At 38.0% G+C, this 21,025-nt stretch overlaps 1 protein-coding gene across 6 annotated transcripts in view; it reads right to left on the reverse strand.

The window, feature by feature from the left end:
• The window catches only part of ARHGAP21 (Rho GTPase activating protein 21), a 209,975-nt gene that overhangs the window by 41,772 nt on the left and 147,178 nt on the right, over window positions 1–21,025 (reverse strand). For all 6 annotated transcript variants that reach the window (XM_045003537.1, XM_045003535.1, XM_045003536.1 and 3 more), the window contains exon 8: window positions 7,337–9,269. In XM_045003537.1, the coding sequence (XP_044859472.1) occupies window positions 7,337–9,269 (1,933 nt within the window). The remainder of the gene's footprint in view (window positions 1–7,336; window positions 9,270–21,025) is intronic.

Below are 21,025 nucleotides of genomic sequence, written 5' to 3' on the forward strand. Positions count from 1 at the left end.
GTAATCTCACTTAAAAAAATCAAGTTATTTTTACATGATTTATTTTCTATAAACCCCAAGTTGATTTGCATTCATTATATTACCCTCCTTTCATTCTTAATCAATCAAGTCCAGTATCAGACGCTCCAGTATCTTTCCCAGGATCTCCCTACATCCATTTTACAAAAAGTTAATGCAGCTGGACAATTAGCAGTACGACTTACTAATTACATTGAGCACTGACATATTCATGCTATCATCTAACACATATACTTGTTTTGTTAGTCTAACAGTAAACAGCAGGTGTATTTATATCTAGCAAGCTACCTATACATGGATCTACATATCTCAATATCCAAGCACAGTAAGATTTCCAAATTACCAGGTTTGCAAAATAACAACATGGGGTTATGTCTAAATATAATACCTTCTACTCGTGGGGGCATTCTATGCCAAAATAGTAAAAATTCTGAAAATTTTATTTGTCAAAACAACACTACATAATAATGCCAGTTTCAATTATTTTGGTAATTTATTTCAAAATACCTGTTAGCAAGTATGTCTGTAACAATACAGACACACAAAAATTTCTCAAGGGCAGAGAGTTAAAGAAACCCCTATGACAACCCAGTTCCTGTCTCTCTGCCCCCTTCCCCCATCCCAAGTCCAGCCTGGGGCGGGGGGAACCCCTCTCCCCCAGAGCCTAGCCACCGGGCTCCTCCTTGCCAATACACCTTCCCCACTCGAGCCCAGCCATGGCCCCCCCTTGCCCAGATACCTGCACCCCTTCCCCATCAAGAGCCCAGCCACAGGGCCTCCCCTTGCCTAGATACCTGCAGCCCCTCTCCTACCCCCCAGCAGCGTCTTCTATGTGCTCGCTGGGCTCTGCCAGGGCGAGTGGTCCCTAGTGGCAGCCAGAGGCACTGCAGCCCATTTCTGTGAGGGAAAGGAAATTCTCCGCACACATTAATTTCTGCAAAATTCTGCATTGCTCAGTGGTGCAGAATTCCCCCAGGAGCAACCCTCAACATCGGATATTTTTCAAGGTTAACAACATATTTGGCCTAAGACATTTGCTAGTGGTCCCTTTATCAACTGAGGTTTTTTTTGTTTTTTTTAATTAAAATGACATCTTAAGAATGTTGTGCACATTTGTACAACATAGCCACTTAAAAAAATCCAATACCTGTTTTTAATAAGTACATTTTCTTCTCTAGATGTTATTGACTATTCACTTGGAATTCGAAGTTTTAATTTTAAATGCATTTTAAGTTACAGAAACAAACTAATATTTGAAAACACTAACTTGTAGTTTGTTTTCATGCTCCTGTGCTTTAAAATACCAAAATTATTTTAAAAATTTGTTCCTACACCAAGCAACATTGAAAGATTGAGCCTGGAACTATAGTAATTTTGCAAGCCAAGTTTTAAATCCCTGACAAAAATAGGGGATGAAGACTTATAATAGAAATACTGATATGTTAAAACCTGTGCCAGTGCTATTGCTAAAATAATGGAAAACAAGTGTCCTCCAAAAGGAACAGGTGTCAGTCCTAATTTTTATTGCAGTTATACACATATTTATGCAGCTTGCAGATGCTAGCCCATAACTAATAGAATGATCAGGAATATCACAACACATTTGAAGGTATCTCTAACTCAGCTTGATTGTTGAAGTCTTTTCTAAATTTGAAAGCTCCTTGACATTTGTCCTAACAAATATCTATGATCAGACACCACTTGTCTTTATGAGATCATCACAAGTTAGGTTGACAGGCAATGGTGTCCCTGCAATAGATGTCCCTAGTATATTGAACTTCTTTGTACATGATACCCACTCTTGCCTCACTTTTAAAAATAAAACAAAAACAATAACTAACTTTTGAACAGACTTCTGTGAGGGGGAAAATGTTCATTAGCATGACCAGTATTGGACCAATATTTATTACCATTTCTTTATTCCCACTACCCCCATCTTTTCTGTATTGTATTTCTTAAATATGCTTTAGTTACTTTTCAATTTTAAAAGAATAGTTACTATAGGTGTTTTCAGTGAATTTGAAACCACACTATTCTATACAGGGGCCCAAACACCTTGGGAAGTGAGGTTGGAGAGAGTGGTGTTAAAACTATTATTTTTATTCAGAGGGTAAATGGGGAAGACTTTTTTTTTTTTATAAAGTTAAAAGTACCTGGTCATGAGAAACTGTCAACTATGTCAGATCATACATGCAGTCCAGCACTTAGAACAGCAGTTGGGATTGTTGGGCTCTGTTGCTGACTCCTCCACTGCAGGAGAATGTACCACCACACAAGCACAATACAAATGGGTTTTGAGAGGTGAAATCGATTGTTGAAAAGCATTTTGAGATCCCCAGACGAAAGGTATTTTAGAAATTCAGCAAAGGAGTATTAACTGCAATTAATGTACTTTAAAAAAAAAAATCAGGGGTGAGAAACTAGGAAAGGAATCAAAACGGGTGTGAGGGGGAAAATGAGCCAGAATTAATTAGCCACCACAACAGAAACGAGTCAACCACAGCTGTGATGTAACAAAACATTAAAAATATTTTTGTTTAACGTCATAAAGTAAAAAGAGTATAGACAAATAGGTCAAAAAGGGATAATGCAAAAACTCTTAAAGATAAATATTTGATAAAATGCTCCTAAAATAAGGCAAACTGACTTACAATCTCGCTTTGGAACTTGTGTAAGAGGCTGGCGCCAATGAACAGCAGAATACATTCAAAAGGAAAGAATAATGTGTAATAGCTAGACAGAGTAAACATTGAAAAAATACAAATAAAATAAGGATAATTCAGATGCCAAAACTTGAAATCCTACTCAAGCATGTTTTATTAACCACTTATGTAAACACTTAACAGCATTCTGGTTTGGAGTCACTTGGACAGACGTGCATTTAATTACCATTTGCTATGGCCAAAAAAAAATTTTAGTGAAAAAAATTAAGCTGAACAGACAGAAGAGACCTGAACCAGAGACCAAAAACACTGAACATATTTTGACTCCTATTAACCTTCTGGACTAGCAATGTTCTATATCTGTAAACACAGAACATAAAGGAAGCTATTGTACATTTGGTCAAGTTTCTCTAAATTATACACAACTACAATACCACATGTATTGGTGATGGACTTAAATAATGTCACTTCCTGGGAGACTGACACATTATCAGTCTTAATATATTAAAAATACTGGCCATGACTCTGATAATAAAATTTCAATCTTTCTAAGTAATTTGCTGCTTATTGTATACACGAAAAATGCACTCAAGAGCAGGGCAGATAAAAATTGATGTAAGAATTGGGTTTTATTTACACCCGATTTTTAAATTAAATACCTTTTTCTTTTTAAAAATCTAATTAAAATTAAATTTGAAGTTATGACAACCTATATTAAGGCCTAACTGTACTATCATCTATTCAAATCATTTACATGAAATAAAAATAATATTCATGTAGTACAGGTTTGCTCCTGAAGTTTTAAAGAAAGTCAAACCACTACACTGGTGGAAATTATTTCCCATCTAAGCACCTGACACCAGAATCTGATGACATGCTCATCAAGCTTTTGACCGCAGTAGCCTCTTCTGCAGGTGCTGAGAATATTTTCTTAATTTCAGTTTATTTAACTAGTTCAGTTCCAAATTCATTCAAAGCTTGAGAAACCATTTGGGATTGCAAAAAGCAGGAAATGCTCGAGATAAAGCTTGAGAAACTGATTAGGATTAAAAATTAGGTGAGAGGATGAGATCTACTAGTTTTAAAATCTTGAAGGACATGGTGACCAGGAACAACTAACTATTGATAGCACTTTGTTTAATAAATCAGCTTTAAATGCAGATCATGTTTTGATAAACTTACTTTTTTTTTTCTTATGTATCCTAAACATTTAAGGTAGCTTTAACTAATAAAAATGTAAAAGGCTGTTTCTATGCATTTTTAATTATATTCCAATTTCCATCCAAATGCAGCTGGATACAAATCACAAGTAAAAAAAATCAGTTCTCTAATATATAAAAAACATCATTCACCATTTTTAATACAATCAACACTATACAAATTAAGAATCTGAATAAAATTATGTTAAGCTATACAATTGTTTAAATGAACATTATACCAACCAATAAGACTAAACTTTTCTTTAGGAAAATTACTAAAGAGGACAAACGGAAACCAAGATTAAAATAGGTTATTTAAAGCAAGGTATTCTTCTTACTGATTCAAATCAGTTATTAAACCACCTTCCTCAAGAGGCCAATTTTATGAAAGGAATACATTTAAGAGGCATGCTATAGCTGAGCATCCCTAGGTGTAGCAAGAAACTGTAAGGCATTAGTTTGATGGAACGTTTGGCTGGATTTCTGTGAAGGATGCAAAACAGTAAGATGTGATCCCAGAGAGTACCCTGAAAAACAACCCATTCTCTCTGCCTCCTGGCTAATTTTCCCCACCCTTTAGTACTTTGCTTCTCGCCAAATCCTCCCCCATCTTCACCAAAATCTAAACAAATCATCTAGAACAATTGGTCATGTTTTAGGAACAGAAAAGTAACAATATAGCAATAATAAATGGAACAAAATCTGCCTATTTAAAACGTCAACTCTACATAACATCAGCAAGTTTTTATTCCCTAGGCATTTAAGTCTGGATAATATACCTAGTACAATGGAACTGGGTTCCAGACTATCTAACAAGATCAGTATTTTATACCGAGTGGATACCAGTGTACATACTGGTGCAGAAAAAGCCCTGAGGAAGCAGTCTGCCAATACCAGGATAAAATTTTACAGAAAATCAATATTCTTCTCTCTTCCACTGTATAGTAAATAAAAATCCCTTAGATTTTCAAGGTAAGTTTTATTTAAAAGATTAAAAAATGCTTAACCAATTATATTCAAATTAGGGAACTCTTCATCCATTGGAATATAGTCATCACTGGGGCCAAATGCAGCACCACCACACAATGGTTTGATAACCGAAGTGAAGAATACTGTACCCACCTGCAACTTCAAGTGTTGGCAGAATGTTCATTATTCAAGTCATATTATTAGTAACTAATACCTCTCTACTCTTTTAAAAAGTGCCATTTGATCTTTAATGAACACAAGTAGCTGGGGCCTCAGTACAAATTAGTCTCCAAAATACTGCATTTAAAGCAACATATGGATTCCTAGTATCATGCTTAATAATTAAGTGACTCCCTACTGAATCAACAGCATCACTTCCTCATGTTCTTTGGAGGTCTCACATCCAAGAGACAGCTACATAGCTTATGAAAACCTCACAGGATCACAGTACATGGTGTTATGAGACAGCAGACAAAAAAAATCATCAACTCTTTCTTCTAACTTGCAGGGCCATTACCAAAATGAAATACCTCTGTCATATAATTTAAAGCTCCTTTTGACTTTAATCTTCATACCTGTTTAAAATCTAGAAGTAAGCCACATTTGTCACAAGTTCATGGGAAATCTTTTTTGTTTAAATTAAACCCAACCATTTTTCCACAATCTTATCATAATCTGGTATTATTTGCCTGTTACAGTATGACATTTAAATTGCACGTGGTTAGAGAATTAAGAACCACTCAAACAAGATATATGTAATCTATGTATGAAACCATACAGAACCTCTTAATATATCCAAGTCAGACTTCATGTAAAACTTGCATATGTGACAAACTAAGACCAGTAATAGTAGAAGAGCACTAAGCTTTTGAGATACAAAATATACTCCACCTGCACAAAATAAATGTTTATTGGTTATATGCCTTACTGTCTTATGCTAATGCACTGAGAAGAAATGTGGGGTTGTGCAATAATTAATGGTGAGGATGTACCAATTAATCAAACAACTTATATGCTTTCTATACCAATTTGACAATATGAAAACCACCTGTCTATTCATAGAGAAAGTTGCTCTGTTAGGACAGTTAAAGCTAAACACAAAAATAATATGTATTCAAGACACCTTGGCCCTCCAATACACAAAAATTCTCTTCACTATTTCATGTTAGGTATCATGAAGTGACCCCCAACTTGGTTGGGAAGCTTATCTATTAGTTCTAGACAAAAATGGTTGCCATGGACTCATGGTCAAGAGGGCTGCATGACAATACATCTGATACTCCCTTGCAACACTCAACCTCTCAAGCAATATCAATTAATTAATCTTCATCTAAATTAACCTGGGAAGCCAAGCTTGATATTTACTATATGGAAAATACTGTGTATGTTTACATTCAAGATGATGCAGCCAGATGCAAATCAGCATGTGTGGGAAAAGGTCTGCAGAGCCTAGGTTTCCAATGGATTAAAGAATAAGCACAACTACCACAACTCAGATATCATGGTGATGAGCACAACTTAACCCAAATACAACAGAAACTCATCTCACCCTTGATTCTGAAACGTTCTCCTTTCTGTAACTCGCTCTGTGCCTTCTCATCTATCAGAACACTGCAAAGCTCTTTACCTGCTGCTGCTTAAGTCCCTTATGAGTGTCCTTTTTCCTTCCACACCAAGGTCATGCTTCTTGGTCTCATCTTTTAGGCTCTGTACAACACTATCCCCATTTATGTCTCTGCCCATGACAAGGTTCATGACCCACGATTAATCCTACTCTTACTCAATCCTCAATTGTTCCCTGCTTGCAGATTCACACCATCTTTGGTTCCACTGCTTACACCTGGAACAGCTCCTACCTCCCCAAGACCTGGCAATGAACAGCTTCCCCCTACTTATAAATCAAATTTCTTAAGACCAGGTTTTTTTCACAAATTGTTATTACAATGATCCTCATCCATATCACCACACCGCTAATAGTTCTCTAAGAAAAACTGAGGGTCCTTGGGGCAGTAACCTTATATTTTACAGTGTTTTGAAAAGCATTATAAACACTGATTCTGCTGAATTATTTCTAATGAGTAAGAAACAATAACATGCACAATGCTCCACTGCAAATAAGATCAGATCAGATCAGATCATGGAGTGAAAACCAGAAGAGGGTATACAATTTTGGGAGTTGTGTAAGGAATTGAAGAAAATTCTAGAGAAACATTTTGAATCACAATGGGTTTTCCTAGACATACTATACAGCATACAACTAATGAAATATTTCTCCCTCCTCTGAAAAATACTCTAGTGTTTACCATCCTAATGTCTATTTGGATAAGTGGTGTTGAAAAAGATCCACACAGAGGAAAGGTTTAAGTGAATTCTAGTTTGCCACCTGAATGCTGTTCTCTTGATTTAAACTCTATAAATTAGACACAAAGTAGTAAAACAATATACTTTATATATATCACACTGATACAATTAATCTGTTTAGCTCACCTATAAATGGAATGGATGCCAAAGAATCACCAGGTGGGCTGGAACCTGATGCTTTCCTTTCTTCAATCCTTTTTATATGCACCTCTCTACGTGCATCATTAGGTAACCAACAGGTAGTGTCTGAGACAGCCTCCTGGTCATTTACTGCTAGGATGTAGGACTGGTGTCTCAAAGGCTGTGGAGTCTGGTGACCAGAAGGAGATTTTTCCCGCAAGACAACGGTGTCTGTGTCATTTTCCAGAACATCTGGTTGCTGAATTTCAGGCTCTTGTGCATTTTCCCTTTCAAAATCTTGAATCTTTTGTCTAATGGAAACATCTAAGTTATCAGAGGTAGCTGAGCTCTCGCTCATCTGTTGGACAAGTTTGGCAGAAGCTGCAGTTGAAGTGGGGGGTTGGATGCTCCTGCCAATTTCTGTTTTGTGGTCTGGGGCATTTTCTCCTCGGTTTCTTGACTGATGATTTAACAGACTACTCGGATGCAAGTGATTTACTGCTCTTTGGTCTTTGGCCACAATATCCAGGCTCTGGTTAACGGGAAGTGAAGATTTTTCTGCATAGGGAACAGAGGTCTTCAAAGAGTTACTTTTAGAATTTCTGTCTGTCACAAGAGACGCTCTCTCTTGTGAGGTGGTTGTAGGCTTTGAAATTCCACCAGCTATTTGAAAATCCCTAATAGGCTGCAGTGTTTTTACATCTGATGGAACTTTCTGGAACTGAGAAGCAGACACAGAGGCTCTATTGCTTTTTCGCCTGTCTGAATTATAAGCACCTGGAGCCACTGAAAAATGTGGACCTCGAAGGGACATGTGAAATGCATGCTGTCGGGATCTTTCATAAATACCTCGCCGATCATCTTGCTCAGTAAATCCAGTCCACTTATAAGTCTTTTTTCTGTCTCCGTTTGAATCTGTAACAAGATTCTCAGCACAAAAATTTTCTGTTTCGCCCTGCTTGCCAAGGTAATCCCATGACTGAGTTCTGTGGTTCCTGGAACTAATAGATGGCGAAGTTAATGCATCCTGTGAAGCACTTCTTGGCCACTCTTTCATCAGCACTGGATCTTCAAGTCTTTCCTGGGACACGCTCCGTTGTCGGATCTGAACAGACTGTGGAACCCTATCATGAGAGGTGCTTCTGCGTCGTACCTGTGAAATAGTGCGATTTGGCACCACATAATCAGTTGCATTCTGAGAGGCCGCTCTCAAACTATCCAATCTTTCCTGTATTGTTCGGCAGCCATACATGTGCAAACGTCTGTTATCAATGTACTCTTTGTAGGTTTTGTAGTTTTTCCAGTCTATGTGCTGGTGGGAGTTTGGAGAAGTATAGTGATTAGTTGAGGTTGGGGGAGAACCTGCAGGAGGTCTAGTGCTTGAGATCCCTTCTGGATGTCCTCCATAATTTCCAGATTTACTTGTCATTCCAGGGGGATCTACTGGCCTTGTAACTGGAGTCTGAGGAAGTACAACGGCAGTGGACACTGAAGATGGTGGTGATGTGGTCCATGCTTTTGTTTTTAAAGTGGTTTGATCCCTTAAGCCATACCTCACTTCCTCCGTCCTGTGTGATGGACCGGCATGATTGGTTCTACAGGATGGCAAATCTACAGCCTTCTCAGAAGGCACAACAACAGTCCTTATGGTTTCATTGCAAACACACACAGCAGTATTTGATTTTGCAATATCTGTTGGTGATGGAGGCACTTGTATTTCCATTCTATAGGCCCTGTCTGGCTGCATCAAAGTCCGTACTGGTCTACTGGCTTGCTGCTTGCCCAATGAAGAGTCAGAAGGCAGTATGTCTACAGACTGTGCCATGACAGAAGCTGTGGATGTTAGTCGAGGATAACATATTGGTGGTGGTTCAGGAATGTTGTGAGCATTGCCACTATAGGCTTCATTGCCTTTCAGGTAGGCATCTTGGGAATATGCCTGTGGATGGACGATTAAAAAAAAGTGTTAATTCACAGAAAACAGAGAGATGGAAAGATCACCACACTGAGTCCATTCTCCTGCAACTGCTGGATAAAGTCCCTAGAAAGAAGGCAGCTTGGATATTAAATTCATACTGCATTTGATCTTAAATAGGACACTTTAAAAATGTATAAAAATAGCACATTTCTTCCCTTAATGCTCTCTTGCTGTTTGGAAATTTAACATGTGAAGTCACTACAGAAAAGAAAAAGCTAAAAAAAAAAACCCCACACACTTTAGAAACCAAATGAATTACAAATTTCTTGAAATTAATGCAGGTAGATGAGACATATTTCTCAAGATTTGTGAGCACAAACTAAAGGATTATTTCCCGCCCCCCAATTCCCTCCAACCATACTACTTCAAATATTCCTTTTAAGCCTCTTGATGCTGAGAGCTAAGATTTCACAGCAATCGACAGGTTAAATGGCTGCATAATAAATTTAACCAGCACTAGAATATTCTCTGCTGTCTTGCCATATAAAAGATTAGATAGCATTTGTATACACTTCTCCCTGAAATATAGATTCTCATATGTAAAAAGGCACTGTTGCTAAATGTAAAATAAATAAGAGTGACTGATAACATCTTTGTTGCCAGCCAACACCCACCACCCTTTAAATAATCTGACATGTTATAGAAGACATTCAATAAATGACACTATTATAAAATTAGTTGCTTAAACTGACAGATATAAATATGAAAAAATACATGCATATCTACCCTATACACCATTACTGTAAAATGCTAAACTAAAATTTCAAATTTGCTCTCTATGTTTAATAATTCACATCTTACCTTGTGTTTAAGAGCCTGACTCCTAAGAAAAATGGTTAGATTACATTTTGCACGTTTCATCAGTCTCTTTTTTGCATCAAGAGACATTTCTGTAATCATTGCAAAACCAACAGCATACATAGAAAATCAAAGTCAAGCATCATTTAAACACTACTACATTATTTTAAAACTTTAGCATTACTTGGTTTAGTTAAAATGTGATGAAATAGAGAGCTGACAATTCCGATCTTGCCAATGCAGTAGATGACTAAAATGATTTCCAAGATCTTTTATACAGTTTAGGTGTGGTATCATATTACAGCATTTCCTGCTCAAATCATAACATGCTCAATTCAGACAATCAACGTGCCTTGTCTTAGCATTAGACAGGTTGTAAAAGCCCAAGTGCAGCCATAAACATAAGACTGAGAGCAAAGTACTGAGGGGGAGGGCGAGGCACTTAAAACACTGCTGCAAAAAAACATTGTGTTGAGCATTAGTTAAATGCAGAATATTAAAGCAAACTGAAAAGAAATCAAAGTAACACAGGCATACTTTACAAATTAAGAGGGTTATACGCTATGAGAGGAATTTAACTGATCAGCATATGGAGCTCAATTCCAGCATCTTGCAGGTTTTAATATTCTGGCTTCTTATAAATCTTAAGAAAAACATGCCTTACAAAAATCTGACAAATGGCTACTGTGTACATTTCTTACCAGTGCTGTGACATCCTTTGTAAACTGCAGCTGGCAGAAAATAGGAAAACATAGTAAAATCTGCTTACAGATGTAAAGACAGAATTATGTTGTCATACTGATTCTGGATACAGCAAGCTAAAAATACATCTAATACCAATTTCTCTGGAAGGTACCAACAGAGGTTAAGGGCAGTGAAGTATAAAAAAAATAACTTCAGGTTCTTTGCGGACATGTCCATCTGCTTCTACCTGCTTCTTGCATTTATTCTCTACCCGTTCCGGAAAGCAAAATACATTTGTGCCATTTTGCCTTGGTGCATCTTTACTGCTGCATGCAGAGTGCTCTGGTTATGTGTAACAAGGCTTCCCTTCCACTAGAGCAACATTACTGTCTCATCTCCCCTGAGCTGCTACCATCCCTGCTTCCAGATGACGAAATGAGGTCTTCATTATGCATCTGAAACAGTGCACCCCTTCCCCACATATATCTGAACATAACCACAAGCTGTCAGCTGACTGCAGCTGCTTTCACACTATATATCTGAAATTAGAGGGATGATTCTGCAGAAACATCCTCCCCATGTGATTGGTTTCATTTTTTCCCATCCCTCACAAAACAGGAGCAAGCTGTGTTTCCATTACACGTTGCACCCAATAGTTTTTCCCCCCTATAGCAGAATATAAAAACTGCATTTCTACACTTTTATAGAAAAGTGGCTATTTATGATTTTGACAGGCTCACAATAAAATTTAAAAAGAAACGGGGAGGAAGAGGGACACTCAGAAACATGCAAATGAAATAAGACTATTATCATGCAAAATAATTAAGACCAGGGAGAATTTTGTTAGTTTGTAAGGTAAAAAAACCAAAATAGTTCTCCTTCCTGGACTAAGCTAATGTTAACGTTTTCCATAAGACCTAAGTTATAAACTGTGTTGGAGTTAGCATCTTTGTAAAATATATCCACCACCGACAATGCTTCATTAACTTTGGAAAAAAAAAACCCAAATGCTAAGATCTGGAGATGCCTCAAATTACAAAATGACTGGAAATGTAATAATTATGTACTGACAAACCTGGATGTTGAACTATTAACAATATGCTTCAGAAGATAACTAATTGTCTAATGATGCTCAAAATAGGACTGAAACTTGTTTTTTTAAACATATTATATACACAAAGGTATGTATTTATGATCAAGCTGCTTAATATCTGTGCAGAGCAGGCTCACTATTGTGAGGAAAGGAGAGTTGGTTAAAAAGGGCTCTGAGGGATTGGCAGAATTCCCTAATGAGCTAATTCAGTCCAAGCTTCATTTTCAGTGGGGAAAAAAACCAGAGTGAGGAGTTTCCACATTTGTATTAATTAAATCCTTCCTTTTATAATCCCAGTTACGGCGCCTGCACAGAAATATTGTAACATTTAAGGAAGTGAAAGCACTGTGTTTTATTACTGTCCCGATAATACTATAAGCTGAGGAAATGAATGAGGAGATACTGGTAATACTATTATTTAGTCTGAAAAATTTTAACTGCTTTAATCAGCCAGTCAATGACCAATTTTAAAAATAGATTCACGAATTAAATCAGAATCTTACATGCATCAAAATACATTTTCTGGCACTCATATACCTATTTGCATACAGTTGAAACTATAGTGGGAAAAATTTGCATATTCTTTTCAGTCTTTTAGTTCCTCTTAGTGGTTTAATATGTGAAAGACTAATATACGGTTTCAAATCTGTTACACTAAAAGATATGTTTACAAAAAATGAGCCACTGTGGTTTGGTTTAAATTACGGTAGTGACCTTCTGACTTTTTAAAAGCGCTACCCCACTGAAGTCCCTAATGACAAGACCTACCAAACACCTAGGAATGCATTGAGTGTTTAGAAAGCTCAGCACCCACAAAGTTTCTCTTTTTAATTATCCAAAAGCACTGCATTGCAACTTTGTATACATTCCTACTTCCCATAAAAATCAGATTAAGTTCTATGAAAGCATGCTATAGAACTATAATTATACTTATCCTGTAAATCTGTTGCTCTACTTCAGTGGTTCTCAAACTGTGGGTTGGGACTCCAAAGTGGGTCACGACCTCATTTTAATGGGGTCGCCAGGGCCGACTTAGACTTGCTGGGGCCCAGGGTCGAAGTCTGAGCCCAACCATGCAGGGCGGGGCAGCAAGGCTCAGGTTACAGGCCCCCCTGCCTGGGGCTGAAGCCCTTGGGCTTTGTCCCCACCCCACCCCACCCCCAAACACACACACGGGGTGATGGGGCACGGGCAGTCTCAGGCTTCGGTACCCCCTCCTGGGGTCAAGTAGCAATTTTTTTTTTGTCAGAAGAGGGTTGCGGTGCCATGAACTTTGAAAACCCATGCTCTACTTATAAGATAATGGGAAATGCAGCCATTATTTAGAAGAAAAACACTGTTTTTAATCAAGCTGAGTAAGAATAATCTACATCATAAAACACTGTATAATTCTATCCCTCTCCCATATCCTCGGTCTGTTTTTGTTTGTATATTTGTATGCAAAAAACTTTTCAGGACAGAGACTGTACTTGTAAAGCACCTAGCACAATGGATCTCTAACAACAACAATTATTTCATCCTATTTTAAGTAAATAAAATATTTTATCAGCTCATATTACACTAAATAATTAACATAAGATGTACATTCTAAATTTTCACTACATTTTTATGCCATTTAGCATTAGAACAAACCCAGTTTTTCTTTTTCTTTCCAAGGTTATTACCTGCAGCTACCACATGTGGTCAAATTTTAATTAAAACACACAGTTCCATTTCAGAAACAACTAAAACAATATATTGGGATAAGTGATTTAAAAGATTATCATGGTAAACTTTGTATCCTGAGAACTTGTGCCCTCTGACCCCAACCCACAGACACATTTGAGCACATATTTAACTTTAAGCACATGCAAAGTCTGAATTATTTCAATGGGACCACCTGCACACTAAGTTAAGCACATGTTTAAGTGCTTTGCTTGATCAGGTACCCAGATGATCAGTATCTTGGAGAACTGAGCCATTGGCAGGGCTTCTTCCCTCCCCAGTCAGTTGCATTTTCTTAATATTTCATTTCTTTACTAATCCATTTAATTGTGCTCTTGCCTATTCCTGCCATTCACCATTCTGCATTAACAGGGGAGCACTATATCAGACACAGTTCTCTTTTAAAACAGGGATGCATCGTCACCCATCTTGCAGCATCTTTGTTTAGTTTATTTGTGCTAAGACCACATTTGTGCCAAGAATACAGCTCAAGGGGTTCATTTAAATGAAAAAACCCCAACATATTACTGACGTACAATATTCTATGAAAACAACACACTGACCTACCCTCTCTCCTTCCAATGGTGAATACTGGGAAAATTCATGTTTAAATATTTAAAATCTTAAACCCAAGACATTTAATTTAAATCATCATCAGTGTAAGGAATTTTTTTTTTACTGCAAATAAATGTCACTTTAAATTGGTCATTTATCTGACGGAAATTATATTTTCTAAACATCATTCCTCAATGCCATAAAACAGGGTTTACTGAGCAAGTTAATACTATATATTTCTATCCTCTTCATCTCCTCATTCCTTGAGCATAATACCTGCAACATCTCCCATCCCCAAGTGTTTACTAGTAAAGCTTTACATTAACTTCTGTGGGCAATAAATATTTGCTTTAATTCAAAAGCTGAAAGCCTCAGTTAACCGAACACCCCAAGAGTACTGTCAAAATACAACTCTTATTTAAACAAACTTGATTACAAAACATTTCATAGTTTGAAAGGATGATAAAATGCCATGGAAGATCAACATGGACCCATTAGTTTGAGGGAAACTACATGGTTCAGGTAACTAGTAAAGGGGGACAGACTTTCAGCACAGGTGGGTAGTGACTGAAGACAAGTTATGATCCAATAATAGTTAGATGTCTATGTGAAATAAACGGACAGATTAGGTTCACTTCCTCATGGGCACGTCTGCATCACAAAAAACACCATCGCAGCTTGAAATGATTGACTTCTTTATTGGCCCTCTCTCAACGACATTGACGGCCTCCAGGGTCATCTGATACCCTAGTGTTCCTCTTCCACAACCCAGAAATTTCCTTGGATTTGACCCTCTTAATATAGCTACAGCCTTAGTAAAAGCATGTTGGAGAAGTGGAAATCTCTTTCCTCAGTTTCACATAACCAATGTATTCTTGGGTTGTTGTTTTTTAAGTCTCCTTCTTCTAAAGCATCAGAGATGGAAACAGATGGTAATGGAACACTGGACAGTGCATTCTAAAGCTCTGAGGTGGCACCAAGCATTCTCTCTCAGGTGCTTAGCTGACTGGTTCTTGCTCCCATGCCCAGCCTTTAAATCATCATATGTGGTATTGTGAAGGAATTTTCCCCAGGTCAGATTGGCAGAGAAACCTTGGGATTTTTCTTCACCTTCCTCTGCATCACAGCATGCAGGTGACTTGCTGGTATTATCTGGGTGTCTCTCATTTAATGCCCTTGATCCTGCCTATTCTCTGCCCATGGCACACAACAGTTTAACTTCCTGTGGGCTGTAATATTTTGGTGCAATTTTGGTTGTTGGGTTTAGTGTGCGGGTGTTGGGTGGCATTGCTGGTCAGACAAGATTACCTCCCTTCTAGCCTTAAACTCTACAACTGTGAGTGTAACTGCTGAGAGTCTGACCACCACCAGCAGAAGAGAAAGCAGCAGCAGAATTGTTATTTTGGGGAGTCCTTATTGCCACTCCTTGTTCTCAATCAGGGAGTGAGTGCCAGTTCATTAAAAGAGAAATTTGATCTCAAAACAAGTGAGGATTTAAACAAAAAAAAAAACGTGTTCAAGGGTCTTTGAATTTTGAAAGCTGTTTTGGGGCTGAGAACAATAATTTATTGCTTCTTGGTATAATTAAGTTTTTAAAGCTAGATGTATATTTTTAAGATGTGGATACATTCAGCTGGTAATTACTTGGTTTTCTCCTTCGCAGCCTACATACAGGTCCATTTCGGACAATAGTTAACTTGACAAAAGAAGCACCTCTGCTCACCATGACCCAGGTCCGAAATACAGTACCAAAATTCAAATTAAAAATTCCACAATTTTCAGTTTCAGAAAGGATTAAATTGCACGTCATCAGAACATAAGAACGGCCATACTGGGTCAGAACAATGGTCCAGCTAGCCCAGTATCCGGTCTTTGGACAGTGGCCAATGCCAGGTGCTTCAGAAGGAATGAACAGAACAGGCAGTCAATTGAGTGATCCATCAGCTGTTGTCCACTCCCAGCTTTTGGCAGTCATAGGTTAGGGATGTCCAGAACATGGGGTTGCATACCTAAGCATTGATGGACCTGACATCCATAAACTTACCTATTTCTTTTTTGTACCCCGTTGTACTTTTGGCCTTCATAACATCCTCTGGCAATGAGTGCCAAAGGTTGATTGTGTGTTGTGTGAAGTAGTACTGCCTTATGTTTGTTTTAAACCTGCTGCCTATTAATTTCATTGGGTGTGAAATTATGTGAACGAATAAATAACACCTCCTCCACATATTCATAATTTGATAGACCTCTGTCATGTCCTCCATCATGGTATGGGCATACCATGAATTTGTAGAGTGGCATGATAAGATTTTCTGGCTTATCTGTCCCTTTCCTAGTGGTTCCCAGCATAGTTAGCTTTTTGACTGCCGCTGCGTATTGAGCAGATTTTTTCAGAGAACTATTCACAACGACTCCACAATCTTTTTCTTGAGTGGTAACAGCTAATTTAGATCCATCATTTTGTATGTGTAGTTGGGATTGTTTTCTCCAATGTGCATTACTCTGCATTTATCAACATTGAATTTCATCACCCAGTTTTGACAGATCCCTTCGTAACTCTTTGTAGTCTGCTTTGGACTTAACTCTCTTGAAAAATTTTGTATAGTCTGTAAATTTTGCCATCTCATTGTTCACCCCTTTTTTCCAGATCTTTTATAAAATATGCTAAACAGCACTGGTCCCAGTACAAATATCTGGGGGACACCACTAGTTGTCATTCTAGAAACTGACCTTTTATTCCTATCCTTTGTTTCCTATCTTTTAAACCAGTTACTGATCCATGAGAGAACCTTCCCTCTTCTCCCATCACAGCTTACTTTGCTCTCTTTGGTGAGAGACTTTGTCAAATGCTTTCTGAAAGTCCAAGTCCTTTAAATTAAACAAGAAAGCAAGATTAAACCAGATTACAAAATAAATAAATTGCTCTTCTCTCTCAAAAAGTACAATGCAGTCAGTTTTTTGAGGAACAGCAAATTGTAATATGCTGCCATTTATTTCAAATGCTGAGATAATACATTGTCATTAATGGGATGCCAACTGAAAAATAGTTTAATGATCTTTTCCTGAATCCAACCTCAGTGGTTTTATTTAAACACAAGCTAGAATACCCTTCTGACAAAGTTACAGTCCGCAGCCCTTGGACACTTCAAAGATGACATCTACAAGTTGCCAAAGTAATCCACAAGGATGCATTTATGTTCCCTTTTGGGCTAGATCCCAAGAGGAGATTGCAGTTTTGAATCTTTCGAAGTAAGGTAGTTGGAGGTGTGATGCAACCAGAACAGATGACCTTTTGAGTTCTGCAGCTGATGATAGAATCTCCAGAGAATGAAAAATGGGGGGTCTCTATACTCTGTAAAGCCCCAGTAAGGAGTGAAACTTTCACTTTGAAGAAAATCTGAGAATCTGGGTAATAGAAGGGCTGGATTATGAGAGACATCTATGTGTAAGCGTGAAATGCTTGTCTTCTGCTATTAATGCATTTAGAGTAGATTTAGGGTAATATTTGTGGTTTTGTTTGTGCTATTATGTTTAATCAATTTATTGCTGCTGTGCTCTTTATATATTAGTGTTCCAGCACAGAAGGGGGAAATTAATAATGGAACTAAAGCGCCATGAGAGTGGTGAAACAATTTATAAACTGTATACATCTCATCAAAAGGAGGGTTAAAGGTGTTAGAGGAGTAACTAGCATGAGAACGACACACACAAAAATTAACTGCCACTAATTTTCCTGAAGGTATCCTCATAAAAACAGAATGATTAGCCCCTTTAAGAAAAAGCCACTGCCATTAAGTATCACTGGATTTAAAAGTTAACATATTAGCTCATTCTTACTAGTTCCCTGGAAGATATTTAGATTATATCCAAACAATTTTTTTTACACTCCTATTATTAAAAAAGCTGAATGAGTCATTCAGGAAACAGGTTTTATTTTGTTTTAAAGAAAAGGGTGGAGGTCCTTGCATCTCTTTGCATCAGAAATGCTGGGAGTGCTAAAGCCATAACACCCAAAATACATGAAGAGTGCCTCATGACAGAAAATAACTACCCAGGGCTGAGAAATGATAAACAAAGACAGGAACATGGCTGCTACCATAAGGTTTTAAAGGCTGGAGAGAATATAATATGGCGATCCTTAGGGCTCCAAGATGGATACAAGCCTGGCTCCACCTTCCCTCCTACAGAAAAAAATAAAACATGGTCTTTGGGGAAAAGTGCCAATTCGGCAGTTATACAATACCATACAAAACTGGTCAATTCTGGGAAAAAGTCCAGCTCTAGGGGAAGAGAGTACTTCTGTGTCTTTTGGCAATAAGTGCAGATTTCATAGTCAACTCTCAGGGAGCAGCATCTCTTGAAAAATGCAGCAGCTGCAGCCATGTATGGAGCTTTCCTTTTAAAAAGGAATTTCACAGTAGGTAGATTAAAAGTATTAATACCTAGACCCTCCCATACCCACCTCTTTTCCAGCAAACTAAGTGCAAAAGGTTGTATATTTTTCCCAACAGTCTACTTTCTGCTCCTGCTAGAAAATTATCTCCAGTATTATACACAATAGCTTCCAACAGTAGCTGTTTGAGGGATACATTAAATTAGCTTAAATATTTCATTTTGTAGCAAGGCAGAATGATGAGTTATGTAAGAAAACTCACTGGGCCATCTAAACACTGTTTGACTCCACTGACATCACTTTGAATGTCTGGTGTTAAATCATACACATTTTTATAAATATAGCTTTGTTTCACAAGTGCACTTGACTGATTATTGTTACATCAGTTGAAAGTTAGATTATTCTAAAAAGCTTCTTTTAGTAAAGAAAATAGCAACACAAAATTGTGCTTCTGTCCTTTAAACTTTTAGGGTAAAGAAAAATAGATTTCTGATTACATAGTATAGCTAAACTCTGATATTTCATGCCAGATGCTCAATCTCTGAGTAGCTTTTCTCTTCTAGCCTCAGTTCAGCATCTGTCTTGCCTATAAACTGCTCTAAAACTCAATGCAACTGTACAAGATACCTGTTTCTAGATATTTTAACACTATCCCAGTTTTCAGAAGATTTAATTCCTTCCAATTAATAAAATAATTGCCAATTGTGCCAGTTGCTGAAACTGAACATCATGGTTAGGTCCACTGCTACGGGACAAAGTGAGATGCATAGCTGGGCAATTTTTATGGGCAAAGGGCTGAAGGGCCCAGATCCAGCACCGCCTCCATCAGAGGCTTTGTTTTGATCCCACTTCCTCTAGATCAGGGGTGGCTGACCTGAGCCTGAGAAGGAGCCAGAATTTACCAATGTACATTGCCAAAGAGCCACAGTAATATGTCAGCAGCTCCCCCCCCCCCCGCCCCCGGCCCACTGGCAGCTCTGTCGAACAGCACCTCCCCCTCCCTCTCCGCACCTCCCAATCAGCTGCTTTGTGGCATGCAGGAGAGGGGTGTGTGTGTGAAGCGAGGCCATGGCAGGCTCAGGGGAGGGGGCGGGAAGGGGTGGAATGGGGGCAGAGCGTGTGGCAGAGCCAGGGGTTGAGCAGTGAGCACCCCCCGGCACATTGGAAAGTTGGTGCCTGTAGCTCCAGCCCTGAAGTTGGTGCCTATACAAGCAGCTGCATGTGGCTCCGGAGCCACATGTTGGTCACCCCTGCCCTAGATGCTGCTGAATTGTTACACAGAAGCCACCAACCAGAACTACATCTGGCTTCATTGCTGCTTTCAGGGAAGGGGATTTCTCCCCGCACAGTTACATATCCTCTTCTGGTCTTTCCTAGGCCTCCTCTCCCCTACAATGCCCACAGAAGCACCTATATTTGGGCCTCTGGTTCTCCTCTTCTTCATCTACCCAACAGAACAGCTCCTTTTTAGACATATGTAACAGTTTGCAATATTTTTGTCATTTTTTTATGACGACAGGTTTTTCATTGTTGTGACAGTCCAGTATAGACTTGTCCACTTAAATAAAATTCAGTCAGACTTGTGCTCCTAATTCTTTTAGGTGCCCCTGAAAATCCCATATATGGGCTATTTTAAAAAATGTATTAAATTGTATTTAAGGAATGCATTGTTATAGTTTATTCCATGGACTTTTACTATATATTTTCTTTTCAACACTTTGCACAGCCTTCCTCTGGAGGCAATTAACTGTTAAATTAACTTAGCTCCAAAATTAAGTAGCCTGTATGAGAGAGCAACCTTAGACTGCTACTCTCTGTTACAGTATATTGTGTAAGAATGATTTACTGTGCTGCATGTGAACAGGTACCTGAAGCCTATTGCAAGGAGGCAGAGCTGAGGTTGCAAATGAAACCTCAACATTGTCACTCCCTGACGGTTTAGTGCTGAACCTTGCAGCCTTGCTATTCTCTATATGTACTTTTAAAAAAAAAAAAATAGAATTTCCTAGGATACTTAAGAAAACCCAAATACAGGAAAACATTCCATAAATAAAATTAAAAAAATTCAACCTAAAATTGAATCATCATATTTAAAGAAGAGGCAACAGTATAATGAAGCTGTGGAACTATTTAGATAAAAAACAGCGGAAACCATAGGCAATGCACACTGAAGTCCACAAGAGGGATCTCTTCACTTGTATCCCATAGGAAGTTCATGAGAGAACCCCTCTTCCACAAGCTTTATGAGAAGTGCATCTTATACTTTAGATGTGAATAGGTGGTAGAACTTTTTATAAAGCCTTAACTCATTCACTACACATTTACTACATATTTTACACTACACAGATAATTTTTTGTTCATGCCTAAGTTAAATTTTTTCCCTTTGCCTCGCGTTTTTAAATCTGAAAAAATACAGACCAATAATACTAAGCGTACGGAATGATTTTTCAAAGGCTCACAGCTAAATCAAATAAAAAATAATGTTCTCTAGA

Source organism: Mauremys mutica, chromosome 2 (genome assembly GCF_020497125.1).
Source record: "Mauremys mutica isolate MM-2020 ecotype Southern chromosome 2, ASM2049712v1, whole genome shotgun sequence".
Lineage (NCBI taxonomy): Eukaryota > Metazoa > Chordata > Testudines > Geoemydidae > Mauremys > Mauremys mutica.